The sequence below is a fragment of the Epinephelus fuscoguttatus genome, linkage group LG23, assembly GCF_011397635.1.
Source record: "Epinephelus fuscoguttatus linkage group LG23, E.fuscoguttatus.final_Chr_v1".
Classification (NCBI taxonomy): Eukaryota; Metazoa; Chordata; class Actinopteri; order Perciformes; family Serranidae; genus Epinephelus; species Epinephelus fuscoguttatus.
In genome coordinates this window covers 31,422,190-31,448,395 of record NC_064774.1, presented here as the reverse complement: position 1 = coordinate 31,448,395, position 26,206 = coordinate 31,422,190, and the positions used below count along the sequence as shown (strand labels likewise).

At 41.4% G+C, this 26,206-nt stretch overlaps 2 protein-coding genes across 4 annotated transcripts; both read right to left on the bottom strand.

The window, feature by feature from the left end:
• Nucleotides 1-11,841: 11,841 nt before the first annotated feature.
• Nucleotides 11,842-16,408, bottom strand: kcnk7 (potassium channel, subfamily K, member 7). Its single transcript, XM_049568479.1, has 3 exons — nucleotides 16,072-16,408; nucleotides 13,467-13,862; nucleotides 11,842-12,160 (listed from the first exon to the last, which is right to left on the bottom strand). Exons 1-3 carry the CDS (start codon nucleotides 16,406-16,408, stop codon nucleotides 11,892-11,894), a joined length of 1,002 nt encoding a protein of 333 aa, XP_049424436.1. The 3' UTR covers nucleotides 11,842-11,891.
• Nucleotides 16,409-17,026: 618 nt separating this feature from the next.
• taf6l (TAF6-like RNA polymerase II, p300/CBP-associated factor (PCAF)-associated factor) lies at nucleotides 17,027-25,534 on the bottom strand. Of its 3 annotated transcripts, none has more exons than XM_049569136.1 (12): nucleotides 25,428-25,534; nucleotides 24,616-24,784; nucleotides 23,447-23,533; nucleotides 23,201-23,351; nucleotides 23,042-23,092; nucleotides 22,629-22,723; nucleotides 22,470-22,544; nucleotides 22,025-22,245; nucleotides 21,285-21,417; nucleotides 20,477-20,605; nucleotides 17,922-18,418; nucleotides 17,027-17,828 (listed from the first exon to the last, which is right to left on the bottom strand). In XM_049569136.1, the coding sequence occupies exons 2-12, from the start codon at nucleotides 24,760-24,762 to the stop codon at nucleotides 17,477-17,479; spliced, it is 1,938 nt and encodes a 645-aa protein (XP_049425093.1). In that variant the 5' UTR covers nucleotides 24,763-24,784; nucleotides 25,428-25,534; the 3' UTR covers nucleotides 17,027-17,476. The 3 variants fall into 3 exon arrangements, with proteins under 3 accessions (XP_049425093.1, XP_049425092.1, XP_049425094.1); XM_049569135.1 differs by having other exon boundaries at nucleotides 25,434-25,534; XM_049569137.1 differs by having other exon boundaries at nucleotides 22,629-22,714; nucleotides 25,434-25,534.
• Between the last annotated feature and the right edge of the window lie 672 nt (nucleotides 25,535-26,206).

Sequence of the window (26,206 nt, the reverse complement as noted above, 5' to 3'; positions counted from 1 at the left end):
GAGAACTTGAGAACTGGGTCAGTCTCTGAATGGGTTCTTATCTGGTTCCAAACATTCAATACATTATGGGGAGGAATGTTTACATTAGTCTCAGCCATCATGCATCACAGACATATGACTTTTGTTTTAGAGTTGCATAAGGAAGTTGTCTGGGTCCCCTCCTTTTCTGATTACACATGCTGATATTATCACACAATACAATAAGCATTCATCTCCACAGCTAGAGTGGTACTATAGGGAGCTGAAGAGATTACTTTTTCTGTAGGCCAACCCAGAAGTTAGTGTCACCCTCTTGACACAAGGTAGGCTAACTTTATGTGTTTCATTTTGCTAGATACTGGTAGATTAATTTTTCATGATAAGCCAACCTTTGTTAGCATTCAGTTAGTATAACATTAGCTGGCTTATCTTTGTCCGGATGATTGTGTAGCTGACATTTGGCTTTTACATCTGAAGGTCCTTTATCCACCCATTTGTAAACTGGAAATGAGCCTCCAAAGGTTTTAAGTTTTTTTAATGTCAGGTGTAGGTGCTACACCAAACACCTGATAGACATCGGAGACCATAACTGTAAGCTGTCATGGTCTGCAAGGATCAATATCATTAACTAACTTCAGTTTTGTAATATGCTCCTTTGCTTCTATCAAGGGCATCTCTTTATATGGGCATTTGTCTTTTGCGCATATTCATACATTTCTGATGATGAACAATTGAGAGATGACACATAATCAGACCGGCAGCTACCATAGCTAAAGATGTTATCCTTCCAAGATGGTGGCGCTCCCCCAGAATGCATGTTTACCTAAACATGGTTTAGGTAAGGTTGAGGTTATGCATCTACAATACTCTGTACAGGTTAAGGCAACATTGCAGTTACAGTTAATAAAAAGCTAAATATTACTGCAGGTCTCTGGTCTCCTGCAAGAAATTTCGACGCACTATCACTTACAATAGAGCAATTTAGGATCATTAATATGACCATTTGGAAGCACAGACAGACTAAATACAATCGGGCCAAGTATTGAGCCTTTTGGGACCCCAGATAACAAATAGGAAGAAACAAACCAAACACTATAATGTTGTATCATAATATTGATCCCACAGGTGAACAGAGATTGGACCAGATGTATCGCCCATAAAGAGACATCAGCTTCTCATACTTGCAGTCCCACATGGGCTGATCCCAGTACATGCTGTCCCAGTCTCCATCTGTTGCTAAGTGATTCATGCGGCTAGTCCCTTGTGTTTCCGTAATGAGACTGAACCTCCCTGTCAGTGTCCTTCCATCCTCCCTGTCTCCCAGTAGTATAATCTGCAGGCACGCTGGGAAACAGCTGCATTTGGGTGGGTAAAAATAAAGGAAGAAAGAAGGAAGAACGGAGGGGAGTCTCCACATGTGGGAAAAGCAGTATTTTAAAGTTGGTGTTTTGCCAAAGCTCTGTCATGGTGAGGTGATATTTATCTCAAACTATTCTGGGAATTGCATTTCCTGGTTCCTGTGGCTCAGCAACAGCTCTTAATTTGGAAATGAGTGGCTTGTATCACATTCAACAGGGGTTGTCCCTGCATGTAGGAACCTAATGGTTAATAGACATAACAGTCAAAGTGCTTCCAGACTGACAACTTTTCAGGGACTACAAAGCAGCTTTGTTTTAGCATCCTTTGCAGAGTTTATGGGGGTGGGGAGGGGGCCATGGTGGCAACTATGAGGTGAAGTCATTCCTCAACAATCCACTTCCTGTCTGCAGGGCAGCCACCAGTTGGCGTGCATCCTGTTTTTAAGTCCAGGGCATTGCAATGTAATTGAATGTACATTTTGACCAATAAAAGGCCAATGTTGACCAGTGCAGGCCAGTCAGGGTTATGCACCAAATGTAAGTAATTGCATAACTAACCAATACTAAAGTTGTTTCCTATGGAACTCCTAAACTTGACTAGCATATATATTTATGTTTTAGTGGGCATGTGTTACACCCCAGACACATGCCGTGACAAGGGAGAAGGGACAGCAGCACAGAACACACACAGCCGTAACAGCATGCATTTCATCCTCTATGTTTTAATTTCTCCATTTTAATTTAATTTAATTTAATTTAATTTTTGAGAATGAGTTTGAGCTACATGAGATTGCTAAAACCCCTGAGAATAAGATATTCAAGCTCAAAATCTTTCTTTCTAGGTATGGTTGAACATGTATTTGAGATCTACCAATGGTGGAGTAATCAGATCCCTGTTGGTATCATGCCCCACAGTTCCATCTATGACCTTAGTAAATATAGCCTGGCTAAGCCAAACACCTGCGAGCTGTCTGTCAGAATCAGACAGAGGGCAACAGGCAGTGAGAGCATGCGCCACCATATTAATAAGGTCAGAGAACATCATGCTGTCCCCACAGCCATCATGCACAGTCTATGGTACAGTCACATGTATGACCTTTGAGCAGACTCTACCTACCATGATATAGTCTACTATAGCATCATATTCCATTAAACGTTATAATGTTATCTATGTTTTCATGATGTTATTTCCATACATGGTGGCTCAGGATAAGAATAATATTCTGCATTATGTTTACAAATATTTACTGTGGTCATAAAAGTTAGGTTAAGTGCAGGGTGGTTGAAAGTGTTTTGATAGCTGTGCCAGATGGTTGCTAGGTGTTTGTAGGAGTCCTGTTCTGCTTTTTCATATCTTATGTCTTATATATAGTGTTACAGGGAAAGATGTTCATCATCAAATGTGGCCACAGTTTCAAATAAAGAAATGAAAATGTGTAGCAGTAATCCCTGTGAAGAAAAATCTCAGGTCCTACTGTTCTGAGCTATTTGTTTTCAACAGGTTTTTCTACTCTAGCTACAGTATCACATCATTGTGTGTCAGATCTCTTCATGTTCTTCTGCTCCAGGCACATTACACAGCCTACACTTCTTTACAGGAAGCAAATTTGTGTTTCCGGGGATAGCAAAGGAATGACACACCTTACTCTCCCTGTGACTGGCTAGTACTCATTTCCTTTCGTTGGTTGTATTAGTTAGAATTAGGAAACAGCATTGAGATTGGCTGGGGTTAGGCTAAGAATGTCAGGGTAAGCCAATCAGAGGCAAGGTGAGGCACAGTAGGGTGAGTCACTCCTTTGCTATCCCAGGAAACGCAGATTCACATATGGGAAGCTACATGCTAATGTCAGGGAACAGGAATGCATGATAATATCTGCACATCATCAGTATTGGCCGATATCCACTTTAAAAGTAACTGTCAGAATCGGCCAACATGCTTTTTCTTATTTTACACAATGATGGTATATTACATACATTGAAAAGCATTCTATTTCTTGTCTCCATCTGCTGATGGGTCATCATGATAAGAGTATGCATGCATAATATGATGTTCTACTATATAAGGACTTGATGATCACTAAAATTAGGCGAGGAAAAAATAGATATATCAGATTCCTGTTGGAACATGTCCTGTTGTATTTATAAGCTTTTATTGGTGATTTTTCACACTTTTCTCTGCAGGTACACTGCTAACGTACATGTAGCTACATGTTAACATCAGGAAAACGTGACCTTGGGTGCCGATGTTGCAAGTTTCTCACCAGTTTCAGATTATATTACTGCTGGAACATGTCTGGTTGAACTTTTACTGGTGATTTATTCGGTACAGTGTTCTCAGTTACGGTCAGGGACCCAGAAATGCTGACCAATCAGAGCAGACAGAGCTTTTTCAGGAGGACAGCTAAAAAGAAAGGCACTAAAACACAGTGTCTTAGACAGAGGGTGATAACAGTGTTTCAACACAGACAGTATGAGGACCATGAATGCATGGAAACATGTTCTAGTAGAGACCCTAAATACAATTATAAACCTGAAAACTGCATAATAGGTCCTCCACAGATATGGTGGTTTAAGACAGCACATATACTGCAAATTAGATTTCAGAAATTATTTAACCAAAGGAGCCAATCAGGACTAAGCCCAGTTGTGTTATGATAGTGGAGATAGTCACTCTCAAGTAAAAAAAAAAAAAAAGGTCATTGTTCAGGCTGCAGTTTCAAACATTACATCTTGCATATTTTTGTATTATTCTTCTTTTATATTTGCACTCACATAAAACTGAAACTCCAAATTGTAAAAAAGAAAAAATATGAAATGTGTCAGGAGAGGTCAAGAAGCCACAGGCTTATACAAACAGACCTCCTCTCAACTTAAAGGGGAACTAATGTTTCTTTCAACCTGGGTCCTATTTTCCTATCTACTTTTGTCTAATTGAGTGATAGGATGTTCAATATTTGACATTTCTCCAGTATGAAGCTAGGGCTGACCTGCCTGCTGCCCGTGAGTGTGCGCTATATTAAATAATAGGGCACTCAGACAGCATCAAACTCAAATGGCTAATCCAGATCAAGGTGGTCAAAATCGAGTAAAAATTTGGATATGTTTGTTGTGGCAAGTCAAAACTCTCACTCAGAGGGTGAAGGTCTGGCTCTGAAATCTCATGTCTCACGAGATTTGAGTTGTTGCAGGAAGTTACCGCTGGAGTGACCTTACATACGCGAGGAGTTACTCTGTTTGGAGTAATCATGGCTGAATTTTTACCCGACTTTGACCAACTGGATCTGGATGACCCATTTGAATTTGATGACTGCCCGTATTTATTTGAACACAGAGTACATGGACGTACACGGACGCAGAGCTCATTGAAACTGAAGATCTTGATCATTTAAGTCCAGTTTAAATTCATGCTTAAACTGTACTCAATACTGTTTGTCTACACACGTGTGGTTGTCATTTTACACTGTTATGTAAATATTTTATCTTGGTTTTTTCTTTTTCCTTAATATTTCCATTTTTTTCTTCTTATTGCCTGCCTTTGAAGTATGCTGTTTGTGCCTCAAGTAATCAGTAGTTTGACCCTGTACATTTAATGTACTAATGTGCAACAAACACACTATTGTCTATTTGCACATCTAGTAGCCTAGATAAGAAACATCATTATCTTTCTTTTGGAAGGATGCAAGTTCAGTTCTCACTTTCCTTTTTGCTCTGTTCATGTTGCCCCCAATTATTCTACAATATAATTGTCTTTTTAGCTGCTAAATGCTACGCCATGCTCGCCTTCTAGTTGCTAACTGTGTTGTCTGCTGTTTGGTGCTGAGTGGGTAGTGTCAGACTTTATCTCTGAAAACAGCTGCCTATTGCTGCTGGATACCAGGTTGAAGTGAAACAGTAAATTTGGGGACTGAAAAACCAAACAAATGTGCTAAAACAAGTTAAAATGCAGAAGGAAAACTGCAGAGAAGATCATTCTCTGTAGGTTCTTTACTATTCTAGGGATGTACAATAATAGCAGGGGGTCATTGGTATTGGCCAATGTCAGCTTTAAAATTAACTATCAGAATCAGCCAACATGCTTTTTCTTACTTTGCACAATAAATGCATACACTGAAAAATTATTATACTTCATTTCTCCATCTGTTGGTGGGCCATTACATTTAGACCATGCATGTATAATATGATGTTAATTCCACCACAGAAGAGACTTGATGATCACTAAAATTAGGTTGGGGGAAAAAAAGTGGATATCAGTGGTATCAGTTATCGGCCAAATGAGTTGATATATATCGGCATATCGGATATCAGCAAAAAATCCAAGATTGTGGATCCCTATAGTATTCTTTACTATATTTTCAGAATCAGTTATTTGATCCATTGTTATTATGAAAATATTTATTAGTATGGCTTTAAGTCGTTTGTTGTTGCGCAGCTTTAATGTTTCATAGCAGTGCTAGGAGGCTAACAGTTGTACTGTTGCGGGCATCTGTGAGTGCAGCAGCTTTGAGCCAACAGCTCACTTCCCTTGAGGCAGCTGGTGTTGATCATGTGATGTGATAAGCTTTGAGGCTTTGTGTCTCAGAGGCAGTACTGGGGACAACAGTTGTCCATGGTATTTGACGCAGTGCTTGACCCAGCTCTGAGGAGGCTCATGTGTCTGGTGACCGGCCATCACAAGGATGTCATGACCATCAGTCATCTCTGTGTCGCTGGAGACTGCTGACTAGAGGAAGAGGACAAAGGACGCTCTCAACAGTGACTCAGCTGAAAACAAAACAGCAACAAAACAACTGATATTGCACAGTTTTCTGCCTTTCCACCATAACAACTTAATTGCATATTTGTTTCCACAGAAAAATGTGCTTAGCTGGTGTGTTGGTTTTACTTTCAGTTTTGCACATTGTAACACTGAGCTGTTAATAGACAATTTGGTGGTGCAGTACATGTTTAGTCTAGCTTATCATAAGACCAGGAGCAGAGGGAAGCAGTTAGCCTAGCTTTATGAAAAGTGGGACAAAAAATATACGGTCCATTTGCTGGTCAAGAAATAGCTCCAGTGTGTAAGATAACTCTTCCCCTCTCCCCCTCCACCTGCTTTCTTGACCTATCTCATTTAACATAAGCATACCTCTCAAAATGTCAGTGTTTCTTAAAATTGTGTAGCAAATATCTCCATTTGCTACACAATCTGCTACTCCTGTAATGAAGGACAGTCCCTATATTCCCTACCAGCAGCTCCTGTGTTCAGGGAGGTAACAATAACTGATTTTGTCAGTGGAGTCTGGCTTTGAAGAGAGCATAGATAAGTTTCACTTTTAGTTTAGTTCCCTGTCAGAAAGGGCTGTCTGATTGGGAAGTACTGAGCATACAACTGGATAAATGAGACTTGGATTACACTGCACAAGTTATGTGAGGGTTTATAAACAGATGTTTTGATATAGTTTTGCTGTTGTTAAACACAGACTCCCCATGACTTCAATTCATCAAGAATTTTCTCAGTTTTTGGATTCTTTGTTTACTGGGAGACATGCAAGAAAAACTGAAGTTTTCTTCATGAGTTCAACATAACACAGGGCGTGTAATTGATATACAGATCTTCATGTGGGAGGTTAATGATACAGTGTACAATGACATTTTAGATAAGTGTTCTTCCAACTTTGTATCAGCAGGGTTAGGGTGAAGTGAGGTTATAATCTTGTTTTCCTGTCTTGTAGCAGTTTCCTGTGTGAAAATCACTGCTCTTATTGTTTTGGTTGTTATTGTGCTCGCACTGTACGTTTTCCTATAGAGTTGTGTTCTATCAAATTGCCACAAACTAACTGACAGAAATTGAATGAGAGAAACTTTTGGGACAGGTAGCATTACTCCAGTATTACTCCAGCATAGGAGTATTGGTTGGATTCTGCATGTCCGGGCACATGATGAAGCTGCTATGTGTAGTCTGCTGTGTGCTCTATACTGACTAAGGATTTAGAGGTGAAAAGGTAAAGTCTGACACTAATATCAATATTGTGTATATGTTAACAAAGAGTTGCACGCCACCCATGACCTACATGTATACACTTGACATGTCAAGGAGGAGATTGATGATCTCATGAGTAAAAGAAAGAGTGTGTGTGTGTCTGTCTGTCTGTGTCTGTGTGTTGCTAGGGAGTGGCGGGAGCTGGCAGTGCTGGGCACAAGCTCAGATTCATGGTCCTCTGTGCCTTGTACAAATACAGCCATAGTAGGAGAACACACAACAGGCCTCTGTTACAGCTCCAAGTAAAGCAGTCTGCACCTTCAGTTAGATGGTTCATTAAAGGAGCATTCACTGCAAATGTACTGATCCGAAGAACAGATTCTGTGGAGAAGAGCCAGGGATCATTTTAGGTGAATTTCTGTATCTAATCAATGTACGTCATTGGAGGTGTTTTGTCTTGTTTTGTTTTGTTTGAAGAGCTAAAGTGATGCTGGGATGTTCTGTTTGTAATCTAAGTTAAATGGTTATCAGTTCCAGTGCTGCTTTCATACATCAAAACGTTACCAGATGTTGGGGAGTTCTAGTGTATCAAAAATGTAAGTTCAAGTCTTTGGTATCTCCAGAATGAGCTGTGTGAAGTCTGGCAAATGTCCTCATGTGATGTCACTTGAGTCAGCATCTGTTGGGTCTGAAGTTTGAAAAGCAGAAAAAATCTGGAGGTGTGAGAAGTGTTTTGACAGGACCTCTGAAGCAGAGTGGGTCCATTTTTTTAAAACCCACCCGTACCTATAAAGCTCAGTATCAGACCCAACCCATTAACCATCATTATGTTTAAACTGCGCCTGCCTCCGCTCGTCAATAAAGGTCCCACAATCCAACCTGCCCCCGTGATTAAACACACACAGGCTACAGTCACTCACATTAAGCTGGGTTCTCTGTTCTTGAATGACAAATCCAGCTGAGGAAAAGTCTCTTTCACGCGCTCGATGTCGGGATGACATAAACATTCCATGCAGGTTAGGAAACATTTGAGCATGCTCCTTCCACCACTATGAAACCTCAAAAGAATCCTCCTTGGGTGTCTTGAACTCAAAGGCATCTTCGGGCTGCAAAGGTTCACTGGAGTCCTCCACAACAGTGACGAATGTGACGACAGGGTCAAAGGTTCTGACTTGTGTCACTGACTTTGAAAAATAAAAGCAATATCAGCTTGATAATAGTGATTTAGATGGCTCTGCTCTGTAGACTCTCATCTCTGCTGCATGCTCAAGGCTCCAGGCTACATTAGCTGCTACTATGCTACTAGCATAACACACCCCAATCTTCCACCCAGCTGTCAATGGTTGAGTTGCATTTTGGGTAATGTAAGCATCAGGTTTTGGCAAGAATGTGTAAAATAAAAAAAGATATCTGTGGTTCCACTGCACACATTTTAACCCTGTTTTTGACCATCTATAGGGAGTGCAATGGTACATCAGTGGAGTACCCTCTTAAAGAAGAATTCCATTTTATTCATTAGTTACGGTTATACTGCACTCACCAAAGTAATTGCTGAGACCTCTCTCTACAAATTACTACAATGAAGTCTGCTGGAACAACATCAGCAGTCAGACCATTAGACTGGTTGGAAACAATCCAACTGTTAATCCAGATTATCTAAATCACTTTAATGGCAGGTCAAACTGAACATTAGCACATTTGAAATGTTGCTAGCAGCTCAAGGTTGAAGCAGAAGGTGCATCTTGAAACTATAAATTAACAGTTTGGGTCATAATTTAACCTTTCATTTTCTCTTTCAAGGATATTTGTCCAACCAAAGGGTTTGTTTGCAATGTGTGTGACTGTCTGATTTCTTGGATTTCTTCCTCTTTGGATGCAGCATTATTGAGTTACATCACAGGAAGTAGATGATCCATACTGAGGATGAAAAATCAGGATATCTCTGCTGCTTTCGTTTTGACCATTCTGTCTTTGATCTGCCTTCCAAATTGGTGGAATGATACTTTAAAGGTCCAGTATGTAGGATTTAGGGGGCTATATTGGCAGAAATGGAATGTAAGAAGTATGTTTTCTTTAGTGTATAATCACCTGAAAATAGGAATTACTGTGTTCCCCTTACTTTAGAATGAGCTGTTATATCTACATAGGGAACAAGTCTCCATTTATGGAGATCACAGTAGCCCAAAAAAGACAAACCAAACACTGGCTCCAGATAGGGACACAGTGTTTTTGTGTCGGTCACCATAGTAAGAAGCCCAACTGCACTGAGTGGCACCAGGGTTTCTAACATGAAACTACTTTACTCAGTGTTCCAGTGTTTAAATCATTCTCATTTATAAAACAGTGCCTAGGATCCAGACTCAATATGTACTGTACGTACAGACAAAAGCCAAAAATGGCACGTGCCAAAAAATATTCGACAATTTCTACATTCAGACTTCAACCTCACCATCTGTGTCGCCAATTTCCCATCTTAAAAATGTGCATAAGCATGCATCAAAAGTCCTTCCATCAGGTCTGTCTTTATAGATCACAACTTTTCCGTGGGAAGTGCGTACGCCTCTTTCAGGCCTCATTTTGTGTGTATGCTATGTTTATAAATGAGACCCCTGGTTCATTTGTTTTGGAGAGAAAGAGACATTTGTGGATAATTAGGCTTCCTGTGAAAATCCCCTGAATGTCTGGATCTTATCATAAAAAAGTGACCTCACACTGGCATACATTGGACTAGCCACCCGCAGTGACATGTCAGACTGCGTCCTAAATATATGAATTTGTAACATGACACTGCATTCCTCTGTGTTTTTACCAGTTTAAATCACTGGCTCTGTTTGTTTTGAAGAGGAGGAGACTTCTGTGGATAATTCGGCTCCCGATAAAAAACCTCCCACGTGATGAACACTGAAGGAATTCTAAGGATAAGTTTATGCTGGCTGCCATCTGCAATTCACTAGTAGACACCACCAAATCCCCTTACACACTTTACCTTTAAAGCTCTTCTGCTAGATTCTGACTGAAGGTAATATGGAGCAAGTCTTCCTACAGGTAGAACAAAAGAACACATTTAAGTTAGACAACACAACAGCTGAAACAATCTGAAATAACTGACAAAAATTATTAGGTTGAGTTAGAAAATCCTCAGAGACGGTCCTGGTTGTGCAAGCAGTGTGAGGCTCAGCATGAGTGGGGATTTCCACACCCCTCTTATCTATACAGACCACATTGAGTCATTCAGCAGCTTAAAAATTAAAAATGAAAAAGAAAGAAAAAGTGTAATGTTCAGCTCAGCAACAGCTCTGACATTATAAATATCCCATACTCTCTAAATACAGCATAGAATCGCAATATTTTGCATGGCCATATTGTATTGATTCACAGATGCTAAGTATCAATCTTTTTTTATATACATTCATCATTTTTGCAAATACACATTTTAATACAACTTTATGTATTAGAATAATAAATAATTGCTTTTTCGGTCCACTAGATGGTGCTGATGTTTTCTCCTGGTGAGGTCAGCAGAGGTCTCAGGCAGTTATGCTTGCCACTTGTAAACATTGTACCTTTTAAACAAACTTCTTATGTTGCATTCACTGTCTCCAGTAAATTATGCTACTCTCAATGTTAATGGTTACAGACATTTAAACAGTATATTATATGAATAGAATACATGGAACATATCCTATGGTTTATATAGAAAATAACTCAGGGGGTTACACATCTATGTATCAACAGGGGTTTGGCAATATTTTTTGACCAGAGCAGATGGTGCTGTTATCTGACCCAACAATCTGGGAGTGGAATTGTGGGTGGGGTAAATCAACCCAGGGACAAAATCAAATTTAAAGCTGTGCTAACATTTGAAAAACTGATAAAATATTTATGTTTAGTGTGAAAGAAATGGCTCATAGTAAAAAAAACAACCGAGAATTATCCCCAATTCTGCAGCTCCCCTCAACTCTGCTGAGCATTTTAGCCTCTTTTAGCTTATTGTTTTCATTTTGCACCCCTTAAAGGGTAACTTCAGTATTTTTACACCTGGATCCTACTTTACCAGGTCTTTGTTTCTATGAGACTAATGGGAACAGCAATTTTTGAAACTGGTCCAATATTGAGCGAGAATGCTGCAGCAGGCTGAGGTGACACAGGTTGCAATGTAAACACTCAGGGCGTTTGTGCACTGACAGTGTACATCCAATAATAATATGTTACTGAGTGTCTGACCCCACAGAGGTAGACTTTTTTTGATGAGAAAGATCGTTTTTATCTAGTCAGAAACAGCCCCGAAATCACCAGCACCAGTCCCACCAGACTTCATTTAAATAAACAGTAATTTTAGTGTTTATAGAGCCAGCATATTTTCACACCTAACTAGAAGAGTTAAGTGTTTATTTCAACCCAACCAGAGGTGGTGATTGTTGGAATAATGAAAAGATGAGCCAAGATGACTTTTGTGAGTTTTATTTTGTTTCTGTCCACTGAATGCGGTGTGTTTTACAATGATAAAATTACTGTTTATTTAAATGGAGCCCATCAAAAAAAATTGAAACACTTCACAAAAGCTGTAAGTCAGAAGCCGATGGGTTGTGTGAGGGTCAGGTGGTTTTGGCAGTGGAGGGTCTGGCTCTGTGTGAGCGTGGGCTCATCAGCTCTAATGGGGTAGAGGAGACAGTGCAGACGGACTGGGAGTACTGAGGCTCCTCCTCACAGTTTTCTTCACTCAGTGTCAGTTCATTGAGACGGACACCTTTCAGCTCTGTGTAGTGCGGACCCGAGAAGAGCCTCATCACTGCACAGACCTGGGGAACCTGCAGGACCGTATCCTTAAAGGTAATGATCACCACCAGGCCCACCAGCAGGTAACCTGTGGAGAGAGGAGAATATAAATATATCGCCATTATCTTTTAATGACTTTGTCTCATCACTCTGGCACCTCTATAACTAACACATGTGTGTAATGACAACAGAATAAAAAAAAAAAAAAAAAAAAAGTTATTTACCCCCAGAGGGATTTATAAACTACTTCTTCTGTCTGTCAACATGCACATTTAGGGTAACATTAAAAAGTCTATCAAAAAGAGAGGTTTTGATGGCTTGTCAAAAATGCCTTAGGAATATTTGACCTCCAGAACTCAGTATTTCTAAAATCCTGGCTGTGGGCCTGAAAGTGCCTGTAATGTCGTTTGTTTCACCATTTCATTGGTTGCAGTTTTCCAACCTTTCTTAGATTGCTATCATACCTATATACATAGACTGTATAAAATAAAAGATTTAGCTATCATGATGTCACCCATGGGTTTGTGGTCTCCTGTTCTGACACTTAAAGTCTGGCATTTTGGCCGTCACCATCTTGCTTTGTTGGAGCCAGAACTGACCAGATCTGTTAGTGCAACCAAACGCTGGCTTTTTTTCAACGACCAAACTTTTACATTTAACTTTCATGAACTGAAAACACTATGGCTGCGCCTATAGTCAGTGAACCTGGGGTTATGTCATGGTTATGTTAGGCCTACATGACCAACATTACCGCTGTAGCAGCATCTGGTCAGCGTAGGCCTCCACCTTCACCCAAAATGGTTAATTTTCCATACTTATACTCTTGATAACATTTAAACCAGTGAGTTACATAAAAAAATTTCCCCTACCGTTGTCATGAATGGAGAAATTAACTAAAAATGTTAACATGGGGGTCTATGGGGATTGACTCGCTCTTGGAGCAAACCTCAAGTGGCCATTAGAGGAACTGCAGTATCTGGCTGGTGGTTCGCTAACTACAATATGACAGCTGTCACTAGAAGATCTAGCGTTCATCTTTAGTTAGTATTAAAATTGCATTCTTTTTTAGGGGGTTTTGGCCACTTTGGGGTAAAACTGCAACAAGCTGATAATTTACACGACAGCAGACACAGAGCAACATTAGCATTGATTGCCTTGTGTCCACTTGATGAATGTTAGTCCAATATTTACTCTCTTTTAACAGTGTTTTGTCTCCACCAACTGAAATATCTGTATCTATATCGAGAGATGAGGGAAACTGTAGAGTTGGTCATAATTCTTAGTATTTTCTTGAACTGATATCACAGCTCAATATATTACTTACATTATAATGATACAATTATAATCAATAAAATGCAGTTGTTTAGAGAGGACATCTAGTCACATGCACTTACATGTGGTGAGGAGTTGGAGTGTCTCCTTGGCTGTCGGGCCCCAGGTTCTCCCAAGAGCGTCTCCTCCCTGGCCAACAGTGCTCAGGATGACAAAGCAGAAGAAAAGAGCATCCAGAAAGCTCCAGTCGGGCTCCAGCACACAGACCAGGAGGGCAGGGACGAGGAAAAGGAGGAAGAGGACAAGCACAGAGAGGAGGCCAGCATGGACAGAGGTGGCCCGGGCATAGGGCAAACCCCAGTAAGTGTGCAAGTGGTGGACAGGAATGTGGGTGATGACAGGGAGGAGGAGGTTGGAGAGGAGGGTGAGGAGGAGCAAGGTGAGGGGAATCCCCAGGGTGCAGTAGAAGATACAGAAGAGCTTGGCCTCATCTGATTTCGGGGTGTAAGTGTCAGAACCTGAGGAAGAGGACAGGAGTGAGAGGTCTGCAGAGAGGAAGGCAAATACATGAAACAGTTTGGCAATTAAAGACGAAACCTCAAGCTTTTCTGTTAATTGCTGAATTGTTTCGTCCATAAAATGGCAGGAAATGATGAGGTAATGTCCATCACAACTCCACGTAGCCCAAGAAACACCCAACCTACAGTCCAAAACCTAAAGACTACCCACTACTGAGGATACGCACTGCAAAGAACTTACACTGATACTCTTTGGTAACTGGTAAGCAGTAGCCTTTTCCTAAAAAAACAAAGTCCTTCCCCCCAGTCTGTAAATGCCAGGAAAGCATGTTTTTTTAACCCACATAACATACCATGATATCACTACCCTATAGCCATTCACGCTATGATGTAATAGACTAGCATACTTTAGTGAATTCCATGCACATTCTGAGACAGTACAGCAGCATTAACGTTACTCAACACCATTAGCGTTAAATACTTTTTTGTTTAACCCGAAACAGCCCCTCTTCCTCACTAAACCCACCAGACTCTACTTAAACAAACAGCAACCTCCGGAGCTGAAATATGGAGCCAACGCAGGAGTGGCTAAAAGTGCAGTTCTTAAAGAAAAGTAGCTCAGCCTTGCTTCCAGTTTTTCCTGGTGGCCACTTGCAGTATTGCAGTGAAAAATCTCTCCATAGATCACCATTGTAAAAGTCTGCAAAACTGCTTACAGGACACCTTGAACTGCAGACAAAGTCATTTATGACTCTTCAGAATGAATTTTTGATCTATGGTGGGTTTATATTTGTAAAACTTTCCTCAAGCCATGAAAAGCGATTTAAAAATCTGTGATGTCATCACAATGTTAAGTCTGTGAGCTGAGTGGGAACTTGTTGGTGGAGCCAGGGAGAGAAACACTACTGTGCACATTCAGTGGGCCGCACATGTAAGAGTAAACCCAGGAACTACAAACTTTTTTTTAACGAGTGCGTCAGGCGAGCAATTCCACAGGACTGAATAGGCGCCATTGTGGCATCTGGTACCTTGGTATTGTTACAAATCTATGGTTAAAATACCCAACTTAACAGTGGAAATAAACTATATATATAGTTAATTTACCCTCTTTATGGGCTTTAAGTTTTGTATAATTAAGGCGGGCCGCTTTGAGTGACAGGCTTTCTGCCAATAGAGTCATCGGCTTGTCAGTCAGATTCACCACTCGTTCCTTCACAGCTCCAGCTTCTCGCCCAAATATGGTCACTTCTGGCTCCATAATCCAAGATGGTGATGGCCAACATGCCAAACTTGAGGCTTTGAAATAGGAGTCCACAAACCAATGGGTGACATCACGGTAGCTACATCCAATTTTTTTTTTTTTTTTTTAACAGTCTATGCTTTTACATAAACAGTTATTTCGACGTGAACAAAGCCAGCATGTTTTTATTTACAGCTAGCTGGGTGATTTAAGGATTTATTTTAACCAGAGTTGGTGATTGATGCAACAGTGTAGAGATGAACCAAGATTGTTTGAGTTTTGTGCTGCTTTTGTTGACTTTGAATGAAGTGTGTTTTAGCATAATAAAATTACTGTTTATTTAAATGGAGTCTGGTGAGTTTGATGATTTCAATTCCTGGCTGTTTCTGGTTAAACAAAAAGGATCTTACTCTTTCGCAAAATGTCTACCTCTGTGAGGATCCTTTCCATAATGTTGTCAGACACTTGAAACAGTCTGGGCCTGTCAGTGGCAAAACAGGCACTTGAGTGTTTACATTGCAGCATGCTTTGCCGCTGCTCTCACTCAATATTGAACCAGTTTTAAAAATTGTTGTCCTCAATAGTCACCAGATACAAAAACATAGGAAAATAGGGTCCAGGTTGAAAAATACCACTTACCTCTGGCTTTGTAGATTAATTTAAAGTGCAGAAAGCCACATAGCAACTCTTCATAATGCTAGCAAATACTTTGTTTTCCCCTGCAGCATAAAAAGATGTGACATTATGTGGGCGTTCCCACTGATACTGACTGAAACTATAGTGAAAGCAAGGCTTAAAGGGAACCAATCTAAAAGCTAATTGTGCCAATATTCTAGAGCCATTACATTGTCTAATCAACATTTACTTCATAATAAGTTAAAGCAAAATTTAAGCATGACAAATTGTGATTAAAGTATTCACAAGTTGCAGCCCAATTCCAAATGTCTACACGTCTGGACTGCATCTTACCCGTGGTGGTCAGCGTGACAATGACAAAGTAGAGAGACGATGTGAAGTCGTAGCGTCTCTCCTCACCATCAGCCTTCAGAACAGCTACGTCACTGTGGTGAGCAGAGAGAGCTTTCACCAGCAGCTGGCTCAGCCTGCTCTCGTCCACACACGGGTTCTCCCGCAGGAAGGAGCGACGCAGCTCCTCCACCTCGGCTCTCAGCTCCTCCTCCACAGGCTTCTCCACAGCTGTGAACACCAGACCTCCCAGCAGAACAAAGAGCAGGTAGCAGAGAAGCAGGCAGGCGAATGCATTGACCTGGCAGAACAGTCCCAGTGAAGACACAAGCTGGGCCATTGTTGGTTCTGACGGCTGCTCCTCTACAGACTGCAACCAGATACTAAAAGCTAGTTAGGCTTTAAATATTTAGAAAGGTAGAGCAGACCACAGACACAGGCCCGATCAAAGGGATGGATCAGGTGAAACTATTCTGAATTATACACACCAGGCAGGCTTGATGGACCTTTAAACACCAATATTGGTGGTTAAAGGTCACTGTCACCTCACTATTCATGTTTTTGACCATAACTCAAGAATTCATACACTACTTATGAAAAAAAATTGCACAAATGTCTAATGATAGTACATATCCAAAGGTCAAAGGTCAATTTAGCTGTCAAATCATGATAATCTGTGAAAACATTCCTCTGGCCATTATTCAACATCATACGTCAGGAACAGAGGGGGAGACATTTGGTCAGATACTGAATTGGTGACACTAATCTTGATTGTATACTGTGCTGTCAGGGGGAAGATGTGTGAGAAGCATCCATGTTTTCACAGATGTAAACTGTAACTGCAACTTGACTGGTTCACAGAGGCCTACAACCCAGAGGAAGTAATTCTAGTTTTTAATACTGCCTCAGTGATGTTTTCTTGATTTGCAATGTAACCTGATCCAAAACCCAAAATAAGTAAGTTAGAAACACATAATATGTTTTTATTGTTGTGATCTACACCAGCATTACTTCTGAATAACAACGTGGCATTGTGGCATATATCTATTTTTTATTTAATTATAGCATCTTTCAAATAATGCTGAAGCTTTTGTTTTAAAAAAATCCCTGGTGAACATCGCTGCAGTCTTTATTTGTTCATCCCAGTTTTTCCAGGTGAGATGCATTGGTGCCAAAGTCAGAAATAAAACACTACATGTACTTTTCAGACTTTTGTTTCCTCAGTGAATTATGGTCCAAATGTTGTTGTCCATCCAGATAATAAAACAGAATTCTGGCAATTCAACTATGAAAATATCACATAAGAACAACTATTGGCAGCTGAAGCTGAAAAATATGAATATGGGCCTTTTCAAGTCTGTAGCAGTCAAACCCTGTAGCCTGAAGCTCATTTCTCAGACCCTCTCCTCTAGAGCGGCAGATGAAGGGAGTAATGGGAACACGCCCAGCGGCGCACAGGTTTGCCCACCCTGCCGATGACAGGCAGTTTGTGGGCGTAGGCACGTGGTGGGATGGCGGGGAGAGGTGGAGTTGGGGCAAAAGTGGTCTGGAAGGGGCGGCGGCCTTGGCAACGCCGACCCATTTGCCGCCCGCCAATAAGAAAGGAGAACACCGGAAGTCCTGTCTGAGGAGAGGTGAAGCGAGCCTTGGGGAAAACGTCCCGAGAGAGACCCGCTGGACGCTGACCTGAACGTGATGAGGAAGATCGGGAGCGCTGCACAGAGGAAGAGGAGGAGGAAGAAGAGGAGCGAGCCAGGGACCTATAGAGGAAAAATAAGGTCAGCAACATTCATTACTGTGAACCCCAACCTGATAGTTTAGTTTTCAGGAAGGTTTAGATGTGTCAGCTTTACCTTCCTGACCCAGTAGCTGCCAGGCTGGGTGGGGGCGGATCAGTGCGCGGACTCCCATCCTGCCTGGGGCTGATGTTAAGGTTGGCAGTCAGTTGAGGCATCTTTCGGGTGGTGTCAGGGTTGGAGGCAGGGCCAGGAGGTTCCTTCCTGGCATCACTGAGCTGAGACGGGGTGCAGGGAGGGTAGCTGCCAAACCCAGGCCCTGTACTGAACCTGACAGCCAGGCTGTCGCCAAAGAAGGAGTAGAGCTCACAGTACATGGCAGGGAGAGGGACTGGGGTCCACTCCTCCCAAGGACAGCCGGCCCCACCTGCCTGAAGGTGGCTGGCGATTCCCAGGACAGCTTCTGACAGGGGCTCTGGAGGAGGACTGAGGCCGGGGGAGCTCACCCTATAACCCATAGCACCTACCACGGAGCCTGGCTGACCAATGGAGCCTCCCTCTGCTGGCTGGGACAGAGACAGAGCCTTCATCTTCAGCAGACGCTCCACTGCCACCTGCAGGACGGACAGGAGAACTTATGGATAATATAACTGCACTGTGATGTAGTAGCAGTCTGTCTGTCAGCTGTCAGAATATTTCACTCTTGACCATGAAATTGACAAAATGTCAGCTTAGCACAGAAAAAATATTAGCTGTTCAGCCCTTACATATTCTGGGAAATAACAGTATAGAAAAGAAGAAAAGGGGTACGTTCAATTATATATTCAAATTATAAATTAGATCTTGTCATCTTTTGTTTGTTTTGGGTTTTTTTTTTGGAAAACAGTTAGCACTTGCTAGGCTTCTGAAATCTATTTTAAATTGACTGGTTGATTGGCATTAACCCAGAGATATACAAAAGTGCTGACCATGGGTCATACGTAGACATTGTTTTGTTTTAATGATGTGTTCACACCAAATGCTATGTGAATTTTTGCGTCGTGAGTTTGAACGCTAGAATATTTTGTGTTGACTCGCTCGCTCGCTGTGAATAAGTTGCATCATACACGCGTGAAAACGCTGACTCGATGATTAAACTTCTGCCAGTGCGTCATACAACTCCAGAGGATCTCAATGCTGATTGGCTATCCTGGTGGGAATTGGTCACTGAAAGTGAGATTTTTCACCTCTTGCGAATATGCGTATGACACGAAATCATGCTACTTGCTTCATTCATGCCACGTAATTTGCGAATTTTGCATCATTCACATCGTGTTCATCGCGCTGCTGCCCGGCAGGACTTTAACATTGACTTTACGTGTAATTCACTCACGCAAAAAGTTTTGTTTGTGCCAAGTGTGAACACGATGCACGAGAGTGCTTTCACTCCTAACCTGTTTGGTTCCGTTAACACAAACTCAAGTCCATTGGCATGGTTAGTACGGTTTGTTTGGGCTGGTGTGAAAGCTGTCAATCAAACACTAGTGCGGACCAAACAACTGAACCAAGACCGCTTGAAAAGCTGGGCTCTTTGTCTGCTTCCAAACAGACTCTGCTGCAGTTTGTTTATGGTGTGAAAGAAAACAAACCAACCACAGGATTTGATGATAGCAGATATGCGATTTCAGCAGCTAAACCAACAACAAATCCATCTGCTGATCGTGAAATTTGTCCACAATCTCATTATTGATCCTGATAAAGGCCAAATATATCCCACAACCTATTTATGCTAATGCATACATGTAACCATGGTAACACATATGCATGTCAGTGTGGGTATATTCCCTGATTAAAAAGCTGTTAAAACTGCCATCTTTGTATCCGACTCTGTGCACTTTGTCTGTTCATTAAGTCTGTTGAAATGTGTGTGACAGTGATCCCACAGTAATCATTACTGAATAAGAAGCCTTCTTTTCATCCTGTCTCTATGTTAGTCATTATTCATAACGTGATTGATTTGCAGGCTAATAATAGCCTACTAATAATGCTTACATCAGTTTTTTGTCTGTGCTCTTTGTGAAACAAAAGAACAGAAATATAAAGAATTTAGAAGCATTAAAGTGTTGCTGCATAATCTTCTGTCAGTCACCAGAATTTCATTTCCCCACATGGGTCCTGACGATGCAGGATGACAAACACCAAAACTGTCAAAAAACGATTTACCTGTCAGTCAGTAGAACTTCATGTTTATAACCTCTTGGTTCATTTGCAAAACGTCAGTGTCAACAGAAACTGAACTACTAGGAGACTTCATCAAACTGTGTGCCCCTAGCGTCTGTCTAGTTAGGAATGACAACTTGTGGAAAGTTACAGGTTGCAAGGCAACTAGTGGCACCTCATGAGTGTCGCAGGAATTACTTTCTGTCATCATTTCTTTTGCTCTTAGCTAAAGTAAGCGATTTCATAGACAACTAAACTGCACTTTTCCTATGCGGCCCTAAATCATAACCTGGCTCCCGGAATTGCCGCTCATTCATCAAACCTTTAAGTATCCCTGGTTTAAAGAGATGGTGAGTGACCGTTTTCATAAAACGGCACAGGAGATAATACGCAACAGGTAACTTTTTGGGTCATCGCAAAACTTCTTGTAGCTGATCACTATATGAAAGGACTTTTGTCACTGCAGCACTGACCAGAATGGCTCCATAGACCTTATGTCCATCTGCTTTGACCTGGGCATTGGAGACAGAGTAGTCATCCAGCACGGCCTGGAGGTTGGCCCAGTAAGCAGGAAGGTGTGGAAAGAGCACTCTCTCGACAGCCTGTTCACAAAAAAACAACACATACGGGTTAATGTAGAGATGATTGTTGTACTGGTTACTGAGGAGACCAGAGAGGAGGACAAGACAGCGAGAAGCATATAGTGGAGAACTGAAGACAATACATAAATAATTTACAGTGAGGAAATGGACCTGTCAGATGGAGCCAGTCTCTAGTGTAGATCTCCACTTTTCTTACAAAGATATTGAATATTTTACATTCAATTTTCCAGAAATATGTAGAAAAAGATGCACATGGTATCTAGGGTACTTGAGAATAAAACATGACATCTTAAGTTTGAATTATTTATAGATTTAGTGATGTGTTGGGACAGGCTCATGAGAATATATGTATAGTATCTGGCATTCTCTAAATGTAAAGAAACTAGGGCTATCCTAGTTAATGTGTTAATAACGAGTTAATGCAAACAAAATGCAAAAGAAACTTAAGCTGGCATTCCAAATGAAAGAAAATAATTTAAGAGGATAAAGTTCTACATAATATGTAATATTTGGGGATATAAATCTTTCTGAATGTTTTTCACAGACACCGATACAACACAGCCACACACCTCTTCAATCGCAGGAGATGGGAGCCATAACTCATCAGTCACAGCCACACACCATTGTAAGGTAACCAGAGAAACTACACAAGACTTACAGGTTGAACCAGTGAACATACCTTCCATCCCAGAGCATGAAGCCCCACCACGGCTCCATAGTGGGAGCAGAGTGGTCTTACTGGGTCAGACAGAACCTTCTGGAGTGACAGCAGGATCTGATGGTAGAGCCCACTCACCAGATCACCATGAGTCCTAGAGAGAATCACAGTAATAAAAGGAGAATAACTAACATTCACCAGGTGGACTGAGACAGGACAGACATGGGTGATAATGTTGCTCTGTGTCTGCTGGAAGAATTAACAGCAACATGTTTGCTGTTACAACTTTAAAAGGTGACAGTATGACAGATGTTGTATTTAAACTGGCTCAACTGCTCAAAGCAGCCAAAAGAACGCTGAAACAACCTGTCCATGAAGTTTTGAATCTGACAGAAAACTAACTGAAGCTGGCTTTGGACTTATACCTATTAAGCAGTAAGCAGTAGTAATATCCTTCATATTTGTGAATTAGGATGTGTTTTATGAACAAGGTTAAAAACTTCCTGGACAATTAACAATGAAGGAGTTCCGGCTAGGAGAAGGCAAGCTGCAACTCATTGCTTTAAGTCACCAAATCCCCCTAAATCTTTCACCATTCACCTTTGAGCTTGTGTTAACCACAGAACTTATTTCATGGATCTAACCAAAAACCCATTCAAAAAACAAACACCCTCAAAGCAAGTCTATGTGTTGTATTAACATGGTAATTTGAAACCTATAAACAAACTGTGTGTCTCAGTATCTATCAGCGATTGGCTCACCAGAAGATGTGGCTGAGGAGCAAGGCTGCATAGTCCCTAAGGGTCCAGTGGTCGTTGAGCGGGTTGATGGAGGCGGCCAGTGGCTCCAGGATGCAGTACATGACACTGGAGACCAGGCTGCGCACGTATGAGCCCAGGTACAGGTAGGGGTTCTGCACCAGGCTCTTCACCATGTGGAGGAGCCTGTTGAGCTGCTCCAGATCATGGCTTACTGACTTCACCTGGACACAAACAGCCACACAATTAACAAACTGAAAAATATTTCTTCAGTGTATTTTATAGATCACTAAGTTTACTTTCATGTGAGTAAATATCTGATAGTAGGAGGTTAAATTTTTGTTTTGTGCATTTAACATCTAAAATTGAATAAAAAGGACATTTTGTTTGGATTCTAACTCTGTTAAATGTCCAATATCTACACAGTGTGATTATGGCACAAACCTACCCCACTGATGACATAAACAAAGTATGGCAGGAGTGCAGCGATCTTGGAGTTGGACTGAAGGTCCAGCAGAGCCACCTGAAACACACAGAAGAAAACTGTTAGAAGTAACGCATCATAAAAACCCGACTGAGCGTGTGCCTGTGTTGAGCAGCACTTTACCTTCATGAGGTGGGGGTCCTCTCCCAGGATGGCCCGTGTGATCTGCTGGTAGTACTTCAACAGGTCCTCTGACAGAGACTGCACAGCTGTGGGAACTGCGACAATTCAACAGTCAGCTCTGACAACTGATGCACAAACACTGAAACTCTCCATCAGCATTAAACTGCACTATGCTCCATCAGTGTGAGGCAGAAGTCAACTTTATAAACTGTCAGGAAATGAAAAGTTGAAAAATGTTCTATTTAACTAAAGCATGTTGCATTCATGTGAACGCACATCAGATTTATTTAACAAGCTCAATCACTATTTATTACTTCACAGGTAACGGATATTTGACTCTTCACACTCATTTCCTTGAAACTGAATCAAGGAGTGGCACATTGTTAATTAATCCAAACATGGCTGAGTCTCACCTGTTCCCTGAGGTTCCAGGTTTCCTTTCCCATCCAGGTAAGACACATTTACTGACAGGACAAGAAAACAGGAACAGTTATTAGTACTAAATGATACCTCCTGAGTCGTGCATCAAAGATACTTCTGTCAGTAATTTATGACAGTGCAGTGGGTCATACCTCGCACCATGGTCTCAGCACAGCCCTTGGGAATGTTGGTGGCCAAAGCCAACTCAACCAGGTTGATGTCCCGATCCTCAATGAAGAAAAGCTCTCCTTCCTTCGCTGAGCGGAAAGGCAGAGCATCCTGGGCGCCGTAGCCACATATGGCCTGATGAACACACAGAGATACAGAAGCTAAAGGCTGTTTGTGTCATATCAGACTGAGTGTTCAGACATACTGGGAGAGACCATTGATATTCTCACCTCCACGTTGCTCCAGCGCAGAGCTCTGTTGAAGTCCTCCACTGTCAGCTTCCTCCTCTTGGCATGTCTCATAAACTGAGAGCTGCTCTGTGTGGGTCCAAAACAACACACAATCAATACAGCATGTCTACATGAATAACCTGCACCTCTTCCCTCAGTATCACCACCTGCCTGGTAAGATCGCCAAACTGTTTCTCACTTCTACGTGTCTTTATAAATCAAAATTAAACTCCAAATAATGTTTGCGTCTCCCACACTGCGGCTCTGATAATTCATTTAAAGAAATCTGACATGTGGTTTGGTGCTGCAGGAACATTGTGTGCGCAAAGAGTGCACCAGGAGGAGAGGAAGAGCGCGGAGCTGCAGCAGCTGCACATGTCTGTTCTCTGGGATTCATTAAGAATATTTAAAGCATATTTAGAAAATAATAATAAAGATTAGTGCAATTTTCTGCCATACAAAACATCACTGTTTACAAATTCTAAGGTGGTGGATTGAATTTTAAGTAAGTTTATAAGTTTAAGTTTATTTACTTTATTAATCCCCCTGAGGGGAAATTCAATGTTTTCACTCTTGTTTGTCAATTACACACAGGTCCGAAAGACACACACTTGTACAACCAGGACCTATACATGCACAAAGTGGAGAGATGTCAGAGTGAAGGGGCTGCCCTTGGTGAGGCGCCCTGAGCAGTTGGGGGATTCAGTGCCTAAAAATGTGAATTTAATTTTATTCATGAACCAACAGGAAATAAAGCAAAGGAAACTGGATCACAGGATAAATTAAAGGGTTGTGATGGGAAAGTATCAACAAGAGGAAATATAAAAACAAGCCCTACAATAAGGCAGTAGAAAAGAAACATGTTTGCTGAATTCGATGTAAATAAACCAAACTCCCCCACCAAGAGTCTTTTTTTCTTTTCAGCATTCTGTGGATTCAATATCATATATATAATAAGGGTATTGAAATGAATAGCCTAAATAAATATAAGTAAAAGATGTGCCTCTGTGTGTAAATTATTTTTTTGTTAATAATTATGAGTGGGGTGCCCTTTTTTGCTTGAGCACCAGCCCCCAAAATCTCAGTGCACAGCGCTGATGCTTCATACTCAAAAGTTATATTTTTGGATAAAGTAACGTTTGCACCTAAATGTTTCGGGAAACACTGACCTGAGTTGCTTCCCTCAGCCGGTAACACACGTCCTCAGCCAGCAGTGCCGCCACATCGTCGCCCAGCTCCACGCCTGCACTCTCGGCCATGAGTTTGACAGACTCCCGGGAAACCTCGGCGAAGCGGCGCTCCTCCCGGTCCGCCATGCTCACGGCGACCACACGGCAACTGACAAGGAAAAGCACCTTACGTTAACTCTTGCGACATGTGGCCTTTTATTTTTACATCTTCTTATACATGGAGACAGCGTGCAGGGCGCCAGGTCTATAGCAACTTTAAGGACTCGGTTCAACAACGCTCCTACAGCTAAAGTGTTAAAGTGTAGCCTAGATTTAGAAGATTTTATTAAAATTGAGCTGTGCTGAGTGGATGAGCCTCACCCCGAATTTACAAAAGCATATATTCGATTCGTTGCGGGTCTTCACTTTTGGTGCTTTCATTATGTACGAGTTACAATACGTCAAAACTTTTCAATTACCACCTTTTTCAATGGCAATTTGTACACAGTTCCCATGCTAACAAAAAGGCTCAGCTGGAACACGCAATTTAAAAGTGATTATTGTGAAAATTATTATTCAAGTAATTGACGCATTTACAACTACAACTATTTTCTGTACAAAGGTCTGTTGCTGCATTAAGTTGGATAAAAGTAAAACAGAATGTGAGGCAACCAAGCAACGTTACTTGCCTGAGCCATAATGGTGCCAATTGTAGCTAGCTACAATCCCACAAGATGCTAATAGCTAAAGTAAGCTGTCTAAGAACAACAGAAAAAAATGCAACTGAAAATCTTTGATATTATTTAACCAACCTTTACCTTCGTAGCTAGAACGACGGAGGACTGAATATCATCAGAGTAGAGGAAAGGTTTACACCAGCTACAGTGAAGCTACTCTGAGCACCATTAACAGTGTCAAGTGAGCGAGCATGAGAGAGGAGACATCCGCCAAACCCTTCAAAATAAAACAACACCAGAGAGCCCATTCTGTCTGTTTTTGGTTGATATGTCGCATTGCGAATGAAATCAAATATACTACGGGGGAGTCTTTAAAGCGTCAAAACTGAATTGGTGGTTTTTAAAACGTCTGTTAATTTACGTAAATGAATTTTACTAAATGTCGCACAACATCCGCTTTAACTCTGGCTAACTTGACGGTGCCGGGCTACATGTTGACATTTTCCGTTTACCAGTGACGCGCGAGGTGGTGAAGGCCAGTGATTGGTCGACTGAAGAGCAGGAACAGCTTGGTTTATTGAATAGCAGTCAGACACAAACATTATTGAAGTTATCACTGCTGACCACCATATTCTGAAAATTACTCCCTATTTACAATGTGTTATAGCATGACCCTGGTTATCTTACTCTCCAGAGATAATGTGCTTGTGTAACAGTCTTATTCTTCTGGCTGATGTGTGGTCCTGGCTGCAGGGATTTGCCCCCATTCAGACTCAAGAGCATTATTAGTGAGGTTGGTTCCAGTTTATCCCAAAGGTGTTGGGGTGGGGTTGAGGTCAGTGCGGCCAGTCAAGTTCTTCCACATCAAACTGGGAAAATCATTTCTTGGGAAATAATTTCTTTGTGGAGTGGAC